Genomic DNA, 20,554 nt, shown 5'->3' with positions numbered 1-20,554 from the left:
GTTCTCCAGCCAGGTCAGCTTGGTGCTGATGGGAACACCAAAATCTTGGCAAATACTTGGCAGTCTTGACTGAAACACTTTGCAGGGTGGAGAATCCACAACTTCTTTAAGTTTGTTCCAGAGTTAATAATTTTCATCATTAAATGTCTCTTGCTTCTTTTTGTAGTTACCTTCAGCCACCAGTCATTACTGCTTGTTGTGCCTTCCCCTGCTAAATTAAAGTGTGTTTTGGTACCAGTATTTTAGATTTAAGTTTTATTTTAAAAAACTTTTTTTTTTTTTAAATTAAAAAAAAACTATTTTAGTTTGGTACCAGTTTTTTAGTTTTATTTAAGTTTTTTAAGATAGCAAGACATTTAATTATATTATGCTCTTCTCTGAAACAAGCTAACCAGATGAATCTTTTGCTGTGAGGCATTTTCTTCAGTTTTTAAACTTCATAGTTTCTCAACACTCTCCCTTCTTCCAAGATTGTTTAAAAACCTGGACAGCAGAAACAGACTCAGTATCTTATCAGGCAAAATCACTGCCTCCTTCCACTGCCCTATTTACTAATCTGAGGATTGTGCTAGCTCTTTTTGCAACAATATCTTGGGATTGCTAATGTATCACATTGAGATGCATGTCTGCTCTGACCTGTGCCTCCAAACCAGACCTGCAGCTTTCAGAGCTAAATTACTGATTTTGAAGATATGCCTGCATTCCTTGCTCCTAAACGCAGAACTTTGCATTTGCTTATATTAAAAATGCATTTTGACTGTAATGTTACACTGCCTTGTCCTTCATGCTATTTGCCTTTCTGGCAGTTTTGTGCCATGTCCAGATTTGATCAACCACAGTCCTACATTTGCCTTCCATTCCAGTTAATTGTCAGATGTAGTACCTATCTCTGCAGAATCCTATGAGAAACATTCCACTTTGACGATTTCACCTCATGGGCTATTTTGTGAAATCTCTCAGTTCATCTGCAATCTATTTAAAGCACACCTCGTTCACACTAGTTATTGCAAATTTCTTTATTGGTGCCCCAGGCAGTATTTCACCAAATGCCCCACAAATGAAATTTTTTCTACAAATTGAGGTAATAAGCTCAAATAATGGTATCAAAGGACACAGTGGGATAAGATCTTTTTTTTTCCTCCATAATAACATATCAACTAAAATTACTTTCTCATGGTTTACGTCCTTATACTGCAGTTTTTATCTGACTCCTGTATCTTCCTTTTTATCATTTTGCCTGCCTCTGATGTCAGCATGGTTGGTCAGTTACATACTTCCTTCTTTTAAACATTTTTAGTTAAGCATTTCCTAAGGCTTCTGGAATTTCTCAGACTATATGAAATTCATTTAAAATGCACATTCGTTGTCTGGAATTCTCTTCAGCCTGCTCTATGCCACAAACTAGCTAAGTTAACCTTTTGAAAACAGAGTGAAACAGGATGAACTGATCCAGATCAGTTCTGGTTAGTACCATAAATCATTAACTATACACTCTGAGGAACAAGTTTGGCAGGATGTTTAATTTTGTACTTTTAATTTTGTACTTTATTTACCCATCTATTTTAGCAGAAAAAGAAGGAAGGTGTTACATGCGCTCAAGTCTGACAATATGTGCTCCAACAGTAAGTAGTATGTGATACCACCTTGCAACACTTAAGGTGACAAAGTATAGCTAGTAGACTAGGATGTTTTTTCTTTAAGTCAGCTCATGTACTTTGTAGCTCATGTACTTTAGAGGGAGATAGATACTTTTCTTCAGAGATAAAATTGCAGAACTGGCTCTGGAGCTTGGAATCTGTTGACGTGCTGCCTAATGCCTCCGTGTACCTTTTGCCTCCTTGTGTGAGAAAGGAATTTCTTTAGAAACATTTTATTTTGGGGCTGTACAGTACATTTCAAGCTATAGTAGGATTCTATCCAGTTATTGCTGTCTGCAAGAAAGAGCTGAGAATTATTAAAATTACAGCTCTTGGGATCAGGCACAGTTTAAACTAAGTCCACCCCTCCTGGGAACTGCTCATTGCCTCTGTGCTACGAGCAGCTGGACACAACATAGCTCATTTTTTTTCACATCTCTGCATTGCTTTCAAGACTCAAATTCTTTGATGATTCAAGCCATCACTCCTAGCTGCCTGTGGGTGTACTGCCTGGTCCCTCAGAGAATTACAATGAATATTCCTCCTGCTAGTTTGCTCAAATCCACTGCTTTGCAGTCTCAGGTGATTTCTGTCGCAGCAAGCCTCTGTGTTTCACATTTACTTTATTTTTGTGACGTACTGTAAGGCACTGCGGCAGCCTGCAGTTCTCTGATCTCCTCTGGCTTTCCAAAGACTGTATTTGGTCCCTAAAGCTGCGGTCTGTATGTTCATTCATCACCTGCTCCATAGAAAAGTCCCCCTCTTGGTGAATCCATGCAGGCATAATGAAACAGGATGAGCCGTTCTGCTTTCCTACTCCTACTGCAGGTGCACCTTAGGAACTGGTGTTTGCTTTGTGGAGGCTTCCTCTTCACTCTCGAGATGCTGTTGTATGAAAAGCCCCTGCGCTTCCACCACACCCTTACCATCACTGACAGATCAAAGTTTCTTTGAGGCTTGGGAGTATGCTGTGTGCTTCACATGCTAGAACGCTAGTGTCGTGTTGAAGTTGTTTTTGTTGTGCTTTTTTTTTTTTTAATTATTTTTTTTCTTTTTAATTGTCTGGGTGAATACATCAAAGGAAGTAAAGAAAAGGGCAATAAAAGGGAGGCTATTAGAATGCATCAGTGAGGAGCTGAAACACTGGCTTATTCAATCATTCTGAGTCAGGCATAGATCACTGTTGTTATAGGGCTTCTCTGTGTCACTGCCTTAGAAAAGTAATTGTCAGGAACCACCTGGGAGGAAAATCCAGTTAATTTGGTGAACTTGCTGCGTGTAAAGCTCCTGGGAGTAGCATTCAGCTCACAGAGTCAATGAATCAAGGTCAGAAAATTCAGCTGCTGGTGTCACTTGAAGAAACAGAGTTTAATAATGCTTTTTGAAGACATCAGCATTGCCAGATTTTGTTCAGATCCTAGAGCCTTTGGTAGCTTCAAAGTGATGATTAAGCTTTTCAAAATGGTGCCCTGCCATATTTTTATGGCAGGTTAATATCACCATTAATGGTGACATATTTTTGCACTGTAACATTAAAGCTTTACATATTAACCAGTCAAAATTTGATTCTTAATACAATAAGAATGATACACATTCTGTGTTTAGATGCACTGTAAACAGACAACACAGGATTTTCTGATAACATGTTCATATACTATAAAACACTTGTAAGATTCTATTTCCAACAAAGTAATTCACCTCCATGTCTTACCAATCTTCAGTTAAATTATTTCACTCAGTATCTCTCTTCATCTTTAATTGTCTGGTAGGCAGAGAAGTGCAGTTTGCATCTCTTTGTTCAACCAAAGGTGTTACTGATCTGGACATGTCCAGATGCTTCTGGGTGCCAGTTGTTTGGCCACAGGTTGCAGGACTGAGAAAAAGATGTTTGCACTGCAGCAACTGTCCCCAAACTCCAGCATAATTGTGCACAGTGCAAACTCACACAGTGCATGCCCAAAGACAGCTGGGACCTACTTCATTAATTTTAGAAGAAGGGCTAATAAAAGAAACTTATTGTCACAAATAATTGCCCATCATGGTATTTCATGTCACCTGTGTTTCAGAGGCATCTGATGAAATAGCCAGTGCATGGACCTACGTCTCTCAACTTTTCTTCACCTAGCAGTGTTAATATCCCAAACAGGACACACAGGCTTGTTTCAGCTCCACAAACATCAACCTCAGAGGAGCATTCAACTTCATGAACACCTGTGAATCTTGTCCAGGCTTGTGTTCCAATCTCCTGATATTCTGGCCAACACATAAAATTGCTGCATCCAAGGCTAAGCTCAAGAGCAGTTATGTCTTCAGGGATAATTGTATCTGATTTGTAACCATCACTTGAGGGACAAACTGCATGCAAAAAAGTCCATCAGCTTTTCATAACAGAATTTAGGAAGTCTGAGAGTTTTTTCAAGTCACTGATTAGCTCAGGGACTCATTTATGACATGGAGAATTTATCACACAAACTTACTTTCTTCTGCTACAGATTTGTTGAGGCCTGAGCTGCTGACAGGACTAAAAACCTTTCTCCATTGCTGCATTGTTCCATACTTGAAATGAGTACCTGCCTTGCTTCCTCTGTTGCATCTCTCTGCACCTTTTTTTGTCATCTTCTGGAAATATCAAGTGTTACATAAATTTTGCAGTTTCTGTATCATTTGGTTAGTGCTAGTGACCCAGTGATGTCAATGCTTAGTTAACACTGTTCATTCTTTGGATTAGAGTCATTCTGTAGTAACAGAGAGGATGATCTCACCAGGAGTCACACTTGTAACCCCTTCAGTATGGCCAGTGCCCAGGGAATACACAGAGACTCCTTTGGCCTTCTGTGTGGAACAACAATTAATATTTTTCCTAAGAAATTCCTCCAGCATCCTTTCCTAAGCACCTTCCAACTCCATTCTTTGTGTTGGTACTTGAGAACGGATGTCTATGTGAACATCTAGACATAATGTTTCTATGAAGGTGAATCACATCTAAGAAAATTCCTCCTGATACCATTATGTGCTTCTTTCCTTACTTTACATATATTAATGGGTTATGAACAACATCAGAGAGAAAATTGGCCAAGCAGTTAATAGACTGACAGCACCTGCCTCATTAGCACTGACAGCATTTATCTCGTGCTCTCAAACTTTTCAAACAAAGCTTCAACACCCACCTGACATTTTAAAGTCATACGTGCTTATAGGTCTTCATGCGTTACCTTGAAATTAATTGGTTAAATCATGGCTGTCAGTTGTTTTTTATGATTACTATCATATAATTAACTCCTAACAAGTATTCTGAGAGCAAATTGCATTGCACATCCTGTTCTTTGAGTCTCTTCAGCTGATTACTTCTCAATTGCCTGCTATGCTAAGATACTTACAAAAGAATGTAGAGATCCAATTTCAAGACACTTGATGTCATCAGTTGTCTGTAAAACTCTATTCAAAACCACTTCAAATATCTGTTCTTCTGCTGAAATTGTTTTCAACTTTGTCTCTTGCACTAAGTAATTTACACATCATAGACTAATGGAACAACAACTTTGGGAACATGATAAATATTGCTTTATCTTCATGAACTCCATGTTTCGGTCTTTCAGACCTGGCCTCCAGCTTGATACAGCTGCGTATCTTGGATGCTTGCTTCATTGGCTTGCTTATACCTCCATAGATGCAAGCAATCTTGCTATGAGGTTGTCCATTGTTATAATCTTTGGATAAATAAAGGTATTTTCCTAATGGATGTGAACTGCTGTTGGCATGCAACATTTTCTATTTCAGAATAGAATCCTGAGTGATGACTTTAGGTTATTCTTGCCATCTGCCATTTTATTTTGACTCTCTTCACACCCAATATGCACACAGTAAAAACTTCCACAAAAAAGAAAGCTTCCATGGCCACTATTTTCCTAGCAATGATGGGAAGGATAACCATCATTTCAGTTTTTGCATTGAGGCATCTGAATACAAGCGATTTATACTTATGCATCAGCTCATAAGTTTTTTTGTCCTTACTTCTAGAAGAAGTAAGGTGCATTGTCTCTCTCATATGCTGTTGATCTCCACCCTGACAGCTTCACTGACTTCCCAGAAGCCTCTCCTTTCTCAAATGCTACTGACTTGCTCTTTGAAGAGATTTTTCAACATGCACATACTGCAGCACTCCTAATGATACTCACTCTGTGGCATTTTACTCTCACTCAAGTTTTCCACAGTCTCCAGATGTGGAATATAATTGTGGATTCTGGCAGCTCTTCAAATGATGCTTTCTCAGTTTATGGCCTGAAGGGACATTTCATTGGCACCTGGAACTTCTGGAACTTCCACTGTGAATTTATACATATTCCATGTTTTTTGAAAGATGTCCACTCTTTTTTTCACACTCACTGATATGTTCCATTGATCAGACAATTCAAATCTGCTAAAAACATGTATATTTTTTAAACTGCAGAAAAAATTATTAGTATCATATAAATAGGAAAAGTACCAGTGGATTTATGAACAAAATTGGAACTTTGGTTTTAGTGACTCTCTAAACCATACAAACAAAGCCTGTCAGAATGAGTATTTGCCACCTCAGATTACACTAGCAACTACACCAGCTGAAGGAGAAAAATCTTAAGGTATGTTCATAGATCTGATAATTCCCTCATTAGAATTCCCTCATTAGAAGCATCATAAAATGAGATCTAGAAGTCACTCAGAAGTCAAATCACAGTTATACGACTTCTTAAGATCAGGCTGCTTCTGCATGAAGCAATTAGAAGACTCCAAGATGCTTAAATCATCTTTAGTATCTTCTCTTTGCTATAACTGCCTCATATAGACTCGACTCTAAAACAAACATCCTTTCAGATTACAAAAAAGTAAAAAAGTTCTAAATGGCTTTGAGAGGAAAAGGAAGAAATTAATCTCACCAAAACTGCATCAAAAGGAACAAAGATGGTCTTGTTTTAAGAGAGAGGACTATCACCACAGACTGCAATAAGAAAGGAGGACAACAAAGAAATGTTACTTACTGCAGTTCAAATCTAACTTTCCTTATCCATGGGGAAGTAAGAAATGGAAGAAAATGTGCAACAGCTGGAAAGTATAAAAATATCAGGAGACGCAACAAAGCAAAACATCTCCCCAGATGAATAAGCTTCCCTTTGATCAAACAAAAAAAAGATTTGAAATGTTTCTGCTTTAAACATAAGAGAAAATGAGAATATGCAATAGACAGCTATAATGGATGAGGAGTGTGACAAAAGGTCTGAGATGAATCTCACTTGATATGAAGTGCTCCAGTTTTTTCATTTTCCAATTTTGTACAACTCCCTTACAACTAGGTAATTGCTTAGCTCCTGAGAGTATTCTAGTAAGATTGCATAATGAAAGCTGGGTTGTTGTTGAAAAAATTAGCAGTAAGCAAAGATTGCTATTTTATTATTGAGAGTTATTTTGGTCATAATGCTGGTAGGCAATGGAATATGACATTAACCAGAGAACATCAACAATAACCTGTCTTAGTGAAGAATCTCATGATTTAGCCAGTAGTTACTAAATCATATATACAAGCTTAGCTACATGTATAGTTGCTATATTCCCAGCTATTTTTTAAAAAGCTCCTAATTAAATGCTCTTCTATCAGTGTCCAAACATGTCCTGGATACTAAACCAAGCAGCATCAATAGAGGGCACTGGGCACAAATGACCCTTATGGTCATCTAATCATAAAAATATGACAGCACTATTATCAACAACCACCACAATCACATATAAAAAAGAATAAGTAAAAGCTATTCATCTCTCTAGAAGGAAAGAAAATGATCACAGGAATCTTTCTAGGGTATTTTCCTGAAGGCTCACATCTTTGTTTACTGCAGCGCCTGTTAATTTTGCATTTGTGTCATCCGCAATTTCTAGGCAGGCACGTTTCAGTGGTCATATCCTCCAGCCAAGCCACCTCCCGAGATCTGTTTGCTTCCTTTCCTGCCTTCTCTCTCTCTAGAGCTAGTTACAGTTCCAGTGTTCTCATTTAGTCACATTTCTGTACTGATATGTAGAGAAGGTGGTGCAGCAAACTTGAAGTTTATTTACAAATTACAAGTGACGACATGTGTTAAATTTAGCTGGTTGCATCCAACAGAAGGTCCTTACAAAAGCAATCCTGCAGAACAACAAACCAAACTGCATTAGTTCAGTTCCATGAGCAAAAGAGATACAGGCCTGACTGAATGACCAGTGCTGTAGCTGGCAGAATCTCTCAAATTAACACTAAAAAAGGGCAAGGAAGCAGAAGATAACTGTATTTTAAGTCAGTATCCTACACAAAGAAACAAAAACTGGAAAACTGCTGGAACTTCGATCTAAGAGAAAACTGTGACTCTGCTTAGTTCACCTGGCCAGTTACTAGCTCAGAGGAACATCAAAACGAGCCAAAGCAAAAAGCACAAGGCCAAAGCAGAATGCCATGACCAAAAGCTATATTGCCGTTCCATTTCTCCATCTCCAAACTTAACAACTAACTTCCTAACTTCTGCATTTTAGTAGAATTTTAATTTTACCTCATGTAGGACTCGGGGAGATTTCATGAATGTTGGCAGACCGCCTGCACTCATTCTCTGAGCAGAACTGAAGCACGAAGACTTTTCACAGTTGCAGTGCAAAGCATTCAGACACTAGGTTGTGAACCCTCCCCTTTCTCATTCCCAGAGGCAGATGCTTGAGGTTTAAGCTCATTTTAGAAATGCTGGCATATGAATAGTGACTTTGGTTCACAGTGAGAACCCATTTAGGCCCAGTGCTTAATTTGTCTCCTAAAAGAGCCATTTGCAGATTCCTCAGGAAGAGTGAGAACAGCACAAATTCATACAGGATTTCCCCTAACACTCTCCCAGCCTCTGACTATTTTCAGCTCAGGGAGCTTTCTGCTTCTGTTGCAGTTTGTTTAGTGTCCCAATGGATCTCTCTTTCACACACTTTTCTAGCCTCAGCTGAATTCCTGTAAACCTCTTTTATCACAGTATCCTCTGGCAAAGTGGCTTTGGCTACCCACCACCTTGAAGAACCACCTCCTTTTTTTATGATTTCCTACCCCACAATTATTTAACTTGGTTTTCATTTTGTAGTTCTGATTTTTTTTTGCTGCAGGAAGAGACAATAAATGGACAACCCCTACCCACCTTTCCACAGCACGCCTGTGTTGGTGGCTCTCCAGCAAGCCCTTTAAAAGGCTCTATCTTTTCCAGGGTGAAGGGTCCTAGCCTGCACAGTCATTCTTCATGCAGAAGCTGATTTGCACCTCCTGTTACCCTTCTGTAAATCTTCTCGTGATCTCTGCCTTTTCTGAGACAAGGGGACCAATACTGCACAATATGCAATGTGTGGTGAAATGCAGGTTTATACAGTGATTCCTGTATTTTCTGCTTTGCTGTCAGTTCTTTTCCTAATCGTTACCAATATTTTAATTTCCTCTTTTGACTGCTGCTGAGCATCAACTTGATGTTTTCAGAGAGCTATCTATCAAACTCTGAAGAGGCCTCTCCTGAGCAGAAGAGGACACCACAGAGAACATAACTGCAAATGTGAAGTTAGGATTTTTTTCCCCTGTGCATATCACTTTACTTTTACTTACACCAAGTTTCACCTGCCATCTTATTATCAAGTTGCACAAAGACTTTCTGAGATTCTTGACAACTGGCTATTGCCTTTACTGTTTTGTATAACTTCACATCACTGGTAAACTTTGTAGCTCAATGTTCAAACTTTTTTCTAGGTCACCCATGAATATGGTGAACAGCTGAGAATCCAGCACAGAACTCTGCAAAACTCCACTGGCAACCTGGGGCCATTATGAGGATCCATGACAGGATACTTGTGTTTGTGCCATAGCTGGGATGTTTATTATGCAAGGTAAGTTACGCTACTACTACTTTAATGTTTTCAGCTCCCAGAGTGCTAATTTCAGTTAAAAAACAGAGAATGAATGTTGGCCATCACGGCATTTTATTCTGTTGTTAAAGGTGACAGGACAGAGGAATCCCTTGTGGTAACGTTAGAGCTTCCAGTCTATCAATAACAAAATGAAAGTACCACAAAACCCAAAGGTAATTCCCTTAAAAAGGAAATCAAGCAGTGGAGAAACAGCACAAGAACCAGCTGATATCCAAGGCAGATAGGAAGGTTATTATAAGAAAACCTTTGCCATCCATCCTCCCGTATGAATGACACAAAGTATGATGGGCTTGTACAGGCATCAGGTTCAGTGGAACTTGCAGATATAGTTATTTCAAAGAGAAAGCATAACAGCATCTGGTTATTTATTAGTCAGGTCGTTCCAGCGCAGAATGATCACCTGCTCTAATAGTATTTAAGGTGCTTGACAAGATGCAGAATGCAACAAAAACAAGTCAGGAGAAGTCTAGTCTGCAAAATTTTATTAAGCAACAGCTGGACAACTCTTACAACTCCAAATCATCAAGGAAAAATAGGGCAATCAGTCTATCTCTCAATCATGTAGACAGTAAAGAATTTGGACAAACCACATTTTTACAGGGAAACCAACAATGCTTTCTAGGCACCTCCTGTAAATTACACAAGATACATAAAAGGAGAGGCAGATCAGGGTAGTTTTTAAGTACAATGGAAACCAGGTATGCCATGGTATACAGAGGGGGGGAAAAAAAGAAAACTTGAGATTCAAAAAATATATTTAAAAAATAGTACAGGTATGTAAAAGTACACAAATTGTGTACCAAATTTTCAAAAGCCTTAAGAAAAACATGCTGGGCTTGCTAGCTGAAGAATGCATGCACCTGCATGATTATATGTTCATTAAATTAAAAAAAAAAAATCCAAAATCATGTTCAAAGTTATAGTACCAAAATAACGCATTTATAAACAAATGCAACTCCCCTTCTTTTTCAGGAAACACTACAGTGCCTTCTCAATCAAATGCATCCCCATGCTATTCCACAACACCATATATTTTTATCTACAATAAACAACGAGATCTTGAACAGACAAACCCTTCCTCCAACGCACAACACACAAAAAGAAAAAGACGCAGTGAATGCAGAAATAGTGAAATGAAAGGCAACCAAAGGCAAGACATGTATCATGTAAACAAAAGAAACAGAGGGAAAATTAAGAAAGTTCTGAACAAATAGCTTGAAACAACATAGGTAGGAATTACAAGCTGAGCACTGATGAAATACTTAAAAATCAGGTGTCTGCACACTGTCCAAAAATGTTTCTCTTTTGTTATTATTTTAATCTTAATCCATATCTTAAACCATCTACTTAGCCACTAACATAAACATTCCACAAATAGACAACATCTGTCAAGATTCAAAATTGCTGAAATCAGATCATATTTTAAAAATTGTAGTAATGTGAACTGGAGGGCAAGGATTAAGAATAAACTGGCAGGCTTCAACATCACACCATCTAATTTTTTTTTTTTCATCAAATGCTCTGGTTTGTTAAGTACTTGATGTTCTCATTTATTTAATTTTAAGTCTCACAAAATCATGTTGCTTTGATCCTGCAGTCAGCTCTGGGTCGTCCAGCCTGCACTTGCATGCGGTCCAAAACAATCAATTTGCCTTTAAGCACAAATTTCTCATTATAGATCCATTTGCAAAATCAAAAGCTGAAGACTGAAGTTCTTAATTTTCTTAGCAAGAATTGTTTCACTGAATCCTAATTCATTCTTTTATGTGGTTAATTGCTTTTGTCTTAAAAAACTAATTTTCTAGATACAGCAACAATAAAAACTGCCCAAAGAAATTATGTCCTGATACACCTTCAGAAATATCAGGCAACATGCAAGGCTGAGTCTTTTAATGTTAAAACTTCTCTGCAGATTTTGGAAAAAAAATAAATACGAAGATGAAATAATTCACATCACTCATTGTTCACAAGTAGTAATTAATCTTATTCCTTTGAGAATGGTGCGTGTAAATACCTATCCTGCAAAGAGGACCTGTAGTGCCTACCTGCAGCCTGCTCCTGAGGGTAGCAGGACTCTAAAATGGTATTTGCTGATGGAGGATTGTGCTTGCCTTGAAGGTAAAAGAACTTGAAAATGAAAAAATCCATCCGCCAGATTTTTTTCCATTTTTGTCAGCAGTATGAATTGTCATAAATTGCTCTCTTACACTAGGAAAAACATTATGCCAATCTCTGAATAACATAAAAGAGCCTACTCCCCTGTGACTGAATCCTAGAAATGGGAATAAAAGCAAAAATCTGAATGCCTACCCTGTGGCCAGGATTTTACTTTTACCATTCTTCAAAGGGGTTATGCAGAACTCTCAATATAGTTGTTAGGTAATGCTTTATAAATTTCTTGAGTAGCTATATGGGTTGTGTTTTGGGTTGGATTCTACTCACTTATGTATCTTGGTGTAACCATGTAAAGATAGAAGCTGGCTCTCTGTCAGGATGCCACCTAAGTGACTTATCTTTAACTAATCCCAACTCAGATTTACTGGTCTGGGGTGGTTTGGGCTCTGCAGAAATGTGCAACTTCTAAACTGCTGCTCTAGAAAATGCATTCTTAAACACTAGTGAAAACTTAGTCTCTCTTTTCTTCCCTTTCTCTCAATCAAATCAGTTTTCCCACATGCTGCTCTCTGTTCCTGTGAGGATTTAAATTGTTCCTGACAGGTAATAGGGCACCAATATAACACAGGATCATACACACCAGGCTGCAAACAGCAAATGCACAGAAATTGTCTGAAGCAATAATCAGGCAAACTCCAAAATCTGTTTGGAATTTCTGAGAGGACACTGAAAAGACATATCAAGGAAAGCCTGGACCTACAGAAAGTCTAGGCGCAAGGCTTCAGCAAAGCCAGTTATCTGTCTGACACCTGTAGACCTTTATGCACCTTCTTATAAAGAACAGAACAAAACTGGAGAGAAATGTGGAACTGTTTTATTTGTAGTTGCATCACAGAAAGTTTATCTAATTAAGATGAACCTAGGTGCAGATTTGCCTATGTTCAGGCAGCCCATGGCACGTCTTACTGTTACCTCTGGAACAAAATTATTAACATGGTAATTATTTTTTTTCCTCTTTCACCCCCCCTCCTTCTCATAGTTTCTTGGGGTGTTGCAGAAACACAATATTCTTGCTGTTTCAAGCTAAAAATTGCCACTCTGTGCATGGTGCACTTCATACCAGACTTTAAGTATCAATTTTTAGACTCTGTTAGGATCTATATTTCAAGGATACCAGCCATATTTTTTCTTTTCAAAAGAATCAAGTTGTCTGTTGCATCCCTTTGCAACTCCAGTGGACCAGATTCTGACCTCAAATGGCCACCAAGGCCATTGAGTAGCATCGGGGCTTTCTCTGCCCAAAGCTGCTGCAGCCGAACCCCATGGTAGCTTCATGCTGCTCTTGAAGCAGACCTAGAAGGACAAACAGAAGAATGCCTGCTCCATCAGGTCTCTCATGGAGAATCCTGAAGAGTCAAAGCAGCTGCAAGCAGCGTTGAGGCTTAGCTCCACCAGCTCTGTGCAGCACTGGCCAGGTGGAAGCAGCATGGCTGGGCTGGAATTAGCCACGCCCAGCTAAAGGAGGAGAGTTGTTTGTCTGAGCAGAGGAAAATCCGTCTCCTGCCACACTATTTCTTGCACCCCAGCTGGCTTTTTCCAAGCTAGTTTTCTTGTGTATCTGCACAGCAGTGAATTACACCATTGCCAAACCCCACTGATCTGTGCAAGGAACTGCTTACAAACTGAGCCTACATTGTTACACCCTCTTTTGTCACATAACCCACCTTATTTTAGATTTCAAGAAAATGCACTGTACCAAGAAGAGGGAATGCACATCATGCTCTGTATTTTTAAAGGTACTCCCCACTACAATACATAGTTAGAAACAAAGGAGGAAAACAGTGGAGAAGGACAGATTTCTGCAGGTCCCAAAGAAGTCATCTTCACTCTTTGTAGTCTACACAGTCCTCCATAGCGAACGCACTGTGTTCAGCTGCCAAAAAATATTTTTGCCTGCCTGCATTATGAAATTTTGCATACTATCCAGCAAAACCAGGTCTTCCTGTATGCATTTTTAGCTTCTTGCAGCAAAACATACTGCTAGCAAACAATTACTTACAAAGATGCTCTTTAAATATAAATAAGAAAGTGTGTATAACTCACTGATAGATACTAATAAAATAATCCCTAACCCACATATTACATTATGCACGATAAATAATTTTTCTTTGGACATTAACAGGAAATCTGCATTAAATTATCTTTATAAAAAACACTCAAAACTCCCTAAAAAAATCCCAACAAACTCAACAAAAAAACCCAACAAACCCCCATAAAACCCCTAGATCATGACAATTATTGCACAACTAAAAAGAAAGCTTTGGAAAAAACATACTTAACTACTGGAAATTACTGTATGTATAAAAGAACTGGATATTTCTGAACACTTTGCTACATTCTTCCTAAGAGAACTTAGTTATCTACAGAAAACCTGGGTTTTACTAATGAAATGTAAAAACATAACATCTATCTTTTGGCTGAATGCAACAGTGATCTTCAGGATTTAAGTGATTATTGGCGGGGGGGGGGTGGAGGCTTTTAAATTTGTTTCCTCTATTGTATCTCAAAGAAAAATAAAACAACTGTCACTTTGACTTGTTCTTTGTATAATTTAGGATCCAGTTGCACACTGATGTTTATGTAATTCCCATTCCTTTCATTAAAATTCTACATGAGAGTATTTTCTCTCACTAACACCAGCTATTCTCTGTGCCATTAAAATCCTCAATTAAAGGGACTCTGTTAAATGATTTTCAAAAAGATAAAACATTATCTTATCCTACAGCATTTGCTGACACATATTGGACGCTGAAAATTGCATTTATTTTCCTAATTATTCCTTGAGCTTTGCTGGGACAGAACCCAGGTCTCTTTCTATGCCAAGGCTCTTTGTAAGTACCATCAGAAGGATGCAATCATAACCTGGGCCCATGAAACCAAATTACTCTGCTACTTGTTGCATTTGGTTTCATTTCTTGGTTCTCCATTAGCATTAAACTGCTGATAATAGGAAAAATTTGACACTGAACCAAGTGGAGAGAAATAATGTTCCCTGGAAGGTTAAAGAAGCTGCATGCAGGAATCCTTCTATCTAGATTAGATTTTGTTCAGAAAAAAAACCCTCATTTGTGTTGTTTCCATGTATGAACAATTTTAGCTTAAAACTACAGGTGATGTTTCTTTCAGCTGAAGACTTCTAACACGTGACTAAGTGGCCCTTCACTCAGCAAGTAAGCCACGGTATGTTTCTTCTCTTACGGTCTTCAGTATGTGCCTGTCATACTCTAATTAGGGTGTGACTGGTTAGCACAGACCTTAGGGCAGGTGAGGACTCTCATCAGCCAACCTTCCTCCTTGTGCATCGGAATCAGCAGACTGAGACTGCAACCTCCTGTTTGTACAGCGTATAACTCAATACAGAATTGTGGAGGCTTAATAATGCTTCCTCCACAAAAAGAAAAACCAAACACGGGAAACACTTCCATTGATTTGAAAGGGACCAGAACCAAATCCATTTTGGTTCCTCTGTTCCACAAGTATGATACGTACAGGCACTCAAACTGCCAAATAAATCATGCACGTGAGAAAGAATGCAGATGGGCCCAGACAACTGATGGAAACACAACCAATTAAAGCCAACAACAATCTGCTAGATGCCCAAGGCAATGTTGTGCCTGACCACTCCCACACGCAAACACGCTGCTGAGCTTTGGGTTAATACCAGCACGGTACCATCTACTTCCCCCTCCTTCCTTCCTACCTCTGCTTCCTCTCTCCAAGGAAGCCACCTCGCAGGTGGTTTTTTTCTGGACTTACCCTGCGGGACGCTACTTGTTGGTGATCTTGGCAGCTCCCTGAAACTCCTCTGACTGGCATTGATCCCCCTGTGCTGTACAGCTCTAGAAGCCTCCGCAGAGCACAAGTTTTAAGGTCACTGCACATTAGTAACTTCCAAAACAGCAAGGTCTTATCTTGTGTGATATGTTCCTCTAGAACAAACCAAATTCAACACACATCTGCCTTACCATTAGGATTTAAGAAAAGCAAAGACAGATAACCAGGCCTATTCATATTAAGTTATACCAAGCTTGTCAAGTACAAAGTTAAACTGTTGATGAAAGACAAAGACAAAGCAGCCATCGACACCTCAACCAAAGTTATCTTTGTCAGTGTGCCTTTCACTTCAAAAGAGTAATTTCTAAAGGAAATCTGCAGTTACATTTTGTAATCTAATGTCCAAATAATTCATTAATAGTTTTGGGGTTTGTGTATTCCCGGGGAAACTACTTCAGTATCAAAACATATTCCATAGAAAAATGCAGACAAGGAGGAAAGAGAGAAATCAAACAAATATGTGCACAACACATGGACAACACAGAAACTCTTCTGTGCAAGCAACCCTTTTGAAATGCTCAACAGGTCTGCAAGTCCACCAGAAAGAACTGCAGAGTCAAACTGTGGTTATTAAGCATTCCTCTGTAACACTCCATGTAAACTTTGTCTTCTCGCTCTTAGCTGGAGCATTATATTCTCAAACCACAAAGACTACTCAAGTAGCAAGGTGACAAAATGGATGATTCTGTCCAATTTTTCCTTTCTCTTTCAACTCATTTGTTCTCCTGCCAGCCATGATGTTGTTCCTGCGATGAAACTGCTTTCCTGATGAAAGTGCTTCTTGTAATGACTTACTACACCTCTGTCTCCTTCCTAATTCAAGCACTGATGCACTGTTGGAGAACTTGATGCATACTGATTGCTGAGAAGACTGAATACACTGGGCCTTCTCATTCGCTTGAAAGACTTTGTTTATAAAGTGTAAACACATTTAAATGAGGAACATGTACAGACGTGGCCTCAGAGGTACATGGGGTCACACTGTACCTCTCCCAACCACAGTCCAGATTGGAGAATACTGCTGATCAACACCAGCGCTCATTATTTCCTCGCCTGTTTTCTGTCACGTACCAAGAGATGTTTATCCTCAAGCATGAAAGAAGCAATGCTTGTAATTATTTCCTCCTCTACCTTCTGTCACCTACTGGAAGATGTTTATCCCCAGTAACAACACACAAACAAGCAGACATCAACCTCTTTGATACAGTCGGTTTTGAAAACACCCATTGGTAACAACTGTTTCTCTTCTGAATAATATATCATTATTTATAAATTAAACATTGATGTACATAAGCCTCCTTGGAACTTGTGGTGCTCAGTTATTATCAGAGATCAGAGAAGAAACACGTGTCTTCAAGTATTATAGCTTCTTTTTTTTTTTTCTTTTCTTTTTTTGCTGCTACCACTGATGAAGTAGTAGTAGTAGAATAGTAGGAGTAGTACAAACTGGACCAGAAAAAAAGTTATGTTCCCTGTTTTAAAAAGAACAGCATGATATAAGGCAGTCTATCAAAAAGAGCAGTCTTTTTTAATCCCCCAACGAGCTTACATCAGCTACTGCAGCAAACACGGCAGAACCACCACAACAAGCCAAAAGTCACACTTCTCCACGTAACACTGAATGGCTCTCAACCCTTTGCTCTTTCTGAGACCCAGCACAACGCTTAAAAAGAAAAAAAAACCAAAACACCCAAAACCAACCAACCGACCAAAACAGAAAACAGCCCCCCACCCTCCATCCCATGACTGATGAGAGTTAATGCCCTGCTGCTGGGCACCAAGAGACTTTTCCAGTTTTACTGCCTTCTTCACTCCCAGGCAGGCACCTCTGCACACGTAAAGCAGGCTGCCCTGACATTTTCCGGTTTAGACGTCATGAGCAGGTTAACATTTTCCTCTCTCCAGTCTCTTCTTGTTCATTTGAGGCGCTGAGTCACATTAGCCAGAGCAACAGCAAAGGCCTGCACTGCAGAAAATGGATACTGAAAGTCCAAAATGTAAGCATTGCCATCAATCCTTCCAAACTGCATCACCTGGGAAGCAAGGGAACAGCAGAAGGGGAGGAAAAGAGAACAAGGTCAAAAAAAGTGAACCACAGAAGAGTAAAAGTGAAATGGTTTTGCTCACCTTGTCTCTTGAGCTAATATGACTGTGGCTACTCACAGAACGGGGCACGATGCCAAAGCAGAGTAAAAGCACTGCACTGTTAGTCTGTATGGAGTATTTGTCTGCAATATTTGACTCTGCAGAGTAAACCGAGCTTTAAAACACACCAGACTGTACACAGCACCAGTGTAAGTACATTGTCACCAATTACTTCAGCAGGTGTGGGTTACACCAGCATCATGCTTCCTGCAACCTTGGAAATTCTCTATCCTTGGAGAGACCCCATCGTCAGCCCACCAGGAGAACAGATTTTGTTTCCAAAGAAAGGAGCCTTCAGGAAAGGGAATAATCAGTCTCCTGGCTCTAGCACTACATGGCCAGTAAGCTGTTATGTTCTTAGCAGTTCCGTTTCCCTTTGTGTAAACTCCACTAGCACACAATTACACTAAGAATGAAGTAGCAAAGGGGTAGTGGGAGCTGTTTGAAATGTAAATCAAGGCTAGTCAGGTTGTTCATTGCTCTTCCACAGGAAATATCTGAAGTTTGGCCTATTATTACTGCTTTTTCATGTGCTTCATCAGAAGCCCAGATTGTATCAACTCTACAGTGAAGATCCCTGAACTAGAATGGAGGCTGCCTGTGCAAGCAGAGTCAGGCTTTGTCCTTCACCAATAAAACCTGTGGCCAGGTGATTTTGCACAGCTGCTCACGGGCATGTACCTGCAGCCATTTAACTGAAGAGGAACAGGGTATAATGGGCTCTGATCTCTGCCTTTTTAATGAGCTGCTGCTACAAAAAAACCCTGGAGATGACCACTGGTCATGCATGTGGGATATTTAAGACATCTAACTCCCAAGTTAATTCAGAGGGAGTTGAGAGCCTTGATGTCTTTAATAAATCCACTCCCAGAGGCCTGGGGGGAACCTACCTGCCCATCCACTGTCTGTGCCTGAGCTCTGTGCTGACTGGCCAACCTCTGTGAGCACTGCAGGAAGGAAGCAGTGGTCACTCAGCCAGCTGCCACCCACAACCACTGACAGCAAATGCAGCTGCTGTTGGGGAGATTTGTTGTATTCATCACAAAACCCACTCACCTCCAGCACCGACAGAAAGTGAGACTACAGGAGGCCTGTGCTCCCCTGTCTGACCACAGTAAAACCGAACATATTTGTACATTTACTTTCCAGCTGACCTTCACCCTCCATCCTGAATCTAGACCTTTGATGGCTGCTTTTTATTAACCGTATGGCAAAGCTTTTTTTCATGGAGCAGCTGACAAGAGTAGGAGGCACTTGGCTGCATGACACAGCTTATTTCTGGCACGGCTATCCCACACCCTGGCCCCCTTCCCTGGCCCACCTGTGCCACCCCATCCTACCTGTCGTCCTTCCAGCTCAATCTGGAAGTTTTTTGCCGACTCCTGGGTCACCCGCCCTCCAAAGTCCAGCTGGTATACTTGCGTTGCCTCGTTCCACAGTGGCTGCTTGTTGGCCATCACATACACAAAGCCCTGGCTCCCCAGTCTCCCGTCCTCCTTCTCACTGGCCTTTCGGCACTTGAATTCATCCAGCTCACTGGCTGTCCTCAAACTCCTTTTGGTTTTCCAACCCTTTTTGCTGCCCTGGCTCTGGTTCATCAGTTCATCGCCACTGATAAAAAGCTCTGGCTCGCTCTCTGAACTGTCCTGAAACTCGTTTGTCTTGTTTAGCTTCTTGGACTTCAGCTGGTCTTTCTGACTCTTGACCTTCTTCTTCTCCCTCCCCAGACGAGGGCTGGATATTAGTGAATTGAAGTCGGTCAGAGTCCTTGCCTCCTTTTTGACCTTGCCCTCGGTGATCGCCTGCACATTTCCTTCCTCGGCTCGACTGTCCAGGCGCTTCCGGCTCTTCTTGCCAAATTTGTCCGTCCTTTGAGGAACAGGGCTTTCCGTCAAGGACAGCACCTCCTGGAAGGTGTCTGCTGTCTCCACCATTACCTCTGTGCCCACGTGGCCCTGCAGCTCTGCTGGGGGGGGAGACATCACTGGCTTCTCCACCACGAGGAGTGGCTTGGGGGGTAGGGTGCCCTGGGGGTTCTGTACGGGTGGGCAGGCGTTGTAGGAGCTCCATGGGTGCAAGGCGATCGGTGGCAGTGGCAAACTAGAGCAGGTGCTACTTCCTGGGTACATGGGTGGCAAAGAGCAATAGGAGAGGTTGGATGGATAACTTGGCTGAAGCACGACTGTGGGCTCCTGCTGTGCAAACTGCGTTGGCGCCAGAGCTTCTTTGGGGGAGCAGGGTGGCTGCAATCCCTGAAGGGGAGGGGCACTGTAGCTTCCTGGGTAAGGAACTCCAACACCATAACTTGCCTGGAAAGTGGCAGTCGGACTAGTTGGAGACTTGGGGGAAACAAACGGCACTCGAGACATATCCAGATGTTGAGCTTGACCAATGATGAGAGGAGTTGGTTTTAAAGGGTTGGGCACTGAGCTCTGAGATGTCCTTTCCTGTGGAACCCATATCTCTTCGCTCACGATCGGGTCCCACTGGTACGGCGGTGGCCGTTTTACACCGAGGGCAGCCTCCGCCAAGGAGACGGGGACGTGCCGTATTGATTTCTCCACGGGGCAGTGCTGAGAAAGGGCCTCATCCTCTGTGAAAGCAGAGTTGATATAATCCGCTCGGTCACGGGAATTGTCAGGCGGGCTCAGCAAGCTGTAGGAGGACTGGGAGGCCAGAGGCGAAGTACTGACAGCATGAGCAATGACGGCGTTGTGCTGGGCGCCGCTCCCCGTGCTCAGATCAGGCCTCATGCCACCAATACTGGAAGTGCTGTTGCTAGCGTTGGCACTGGTGATGTTGCCCACACCGGCGGCGCTCGTGTTGCT

At 40.8% G+C, this 20,554-nt stretch overlaps 1 protein-coding gene across 1 annotated transcript in view; it reads right to left on the bottom strand.

Annotated features, from left to right (window-relative positions):
• Positions 1–16,970: 16,970 nt before the first annotated feature.
• Positions 16,971–20,554, bottom strand: part of LOC103778149 (tubby-related protein 4-like) — a gene marked incomplete at its 5' end in the record, with an annotated part of 4,338 nt that continues 754 nt past the window's right edge. The window contains 2 exons of the mRNA XM_008945720.1: positions 16,971–17,614; positions 19,067–20,546. Of these exons, the coding sequence (XP_008943968.1) occupies positions 17,498–17,614; positions 19,067–20,546 (1,597 nt within the window). The remainder of the gene's footprint in view (positions 17,615–19,066; positions 20,547–20,554) is intronic.

This window comes from Merops nubicus, unplaced genomic scaffold, assembly GCF_000691845.1.
Source record: "Merops nubicus isolate BGI_N331 unplaced genomic scaffold, ASM69184v1 scaffold27798, whole genome shotgun sequence".
In the NCBI taxonomy this organism is placed as follows: domain Eukaryota; kingdom Metazoa; phylum Chordata; class Aves; order Coraciiformes; family Meropidae; genus Merops; species Merops nubicus.
Note: the sequence above shows the minus strand (reverse complement) of the source record. Positions and strands in the feature narration are given on the sequence as shown.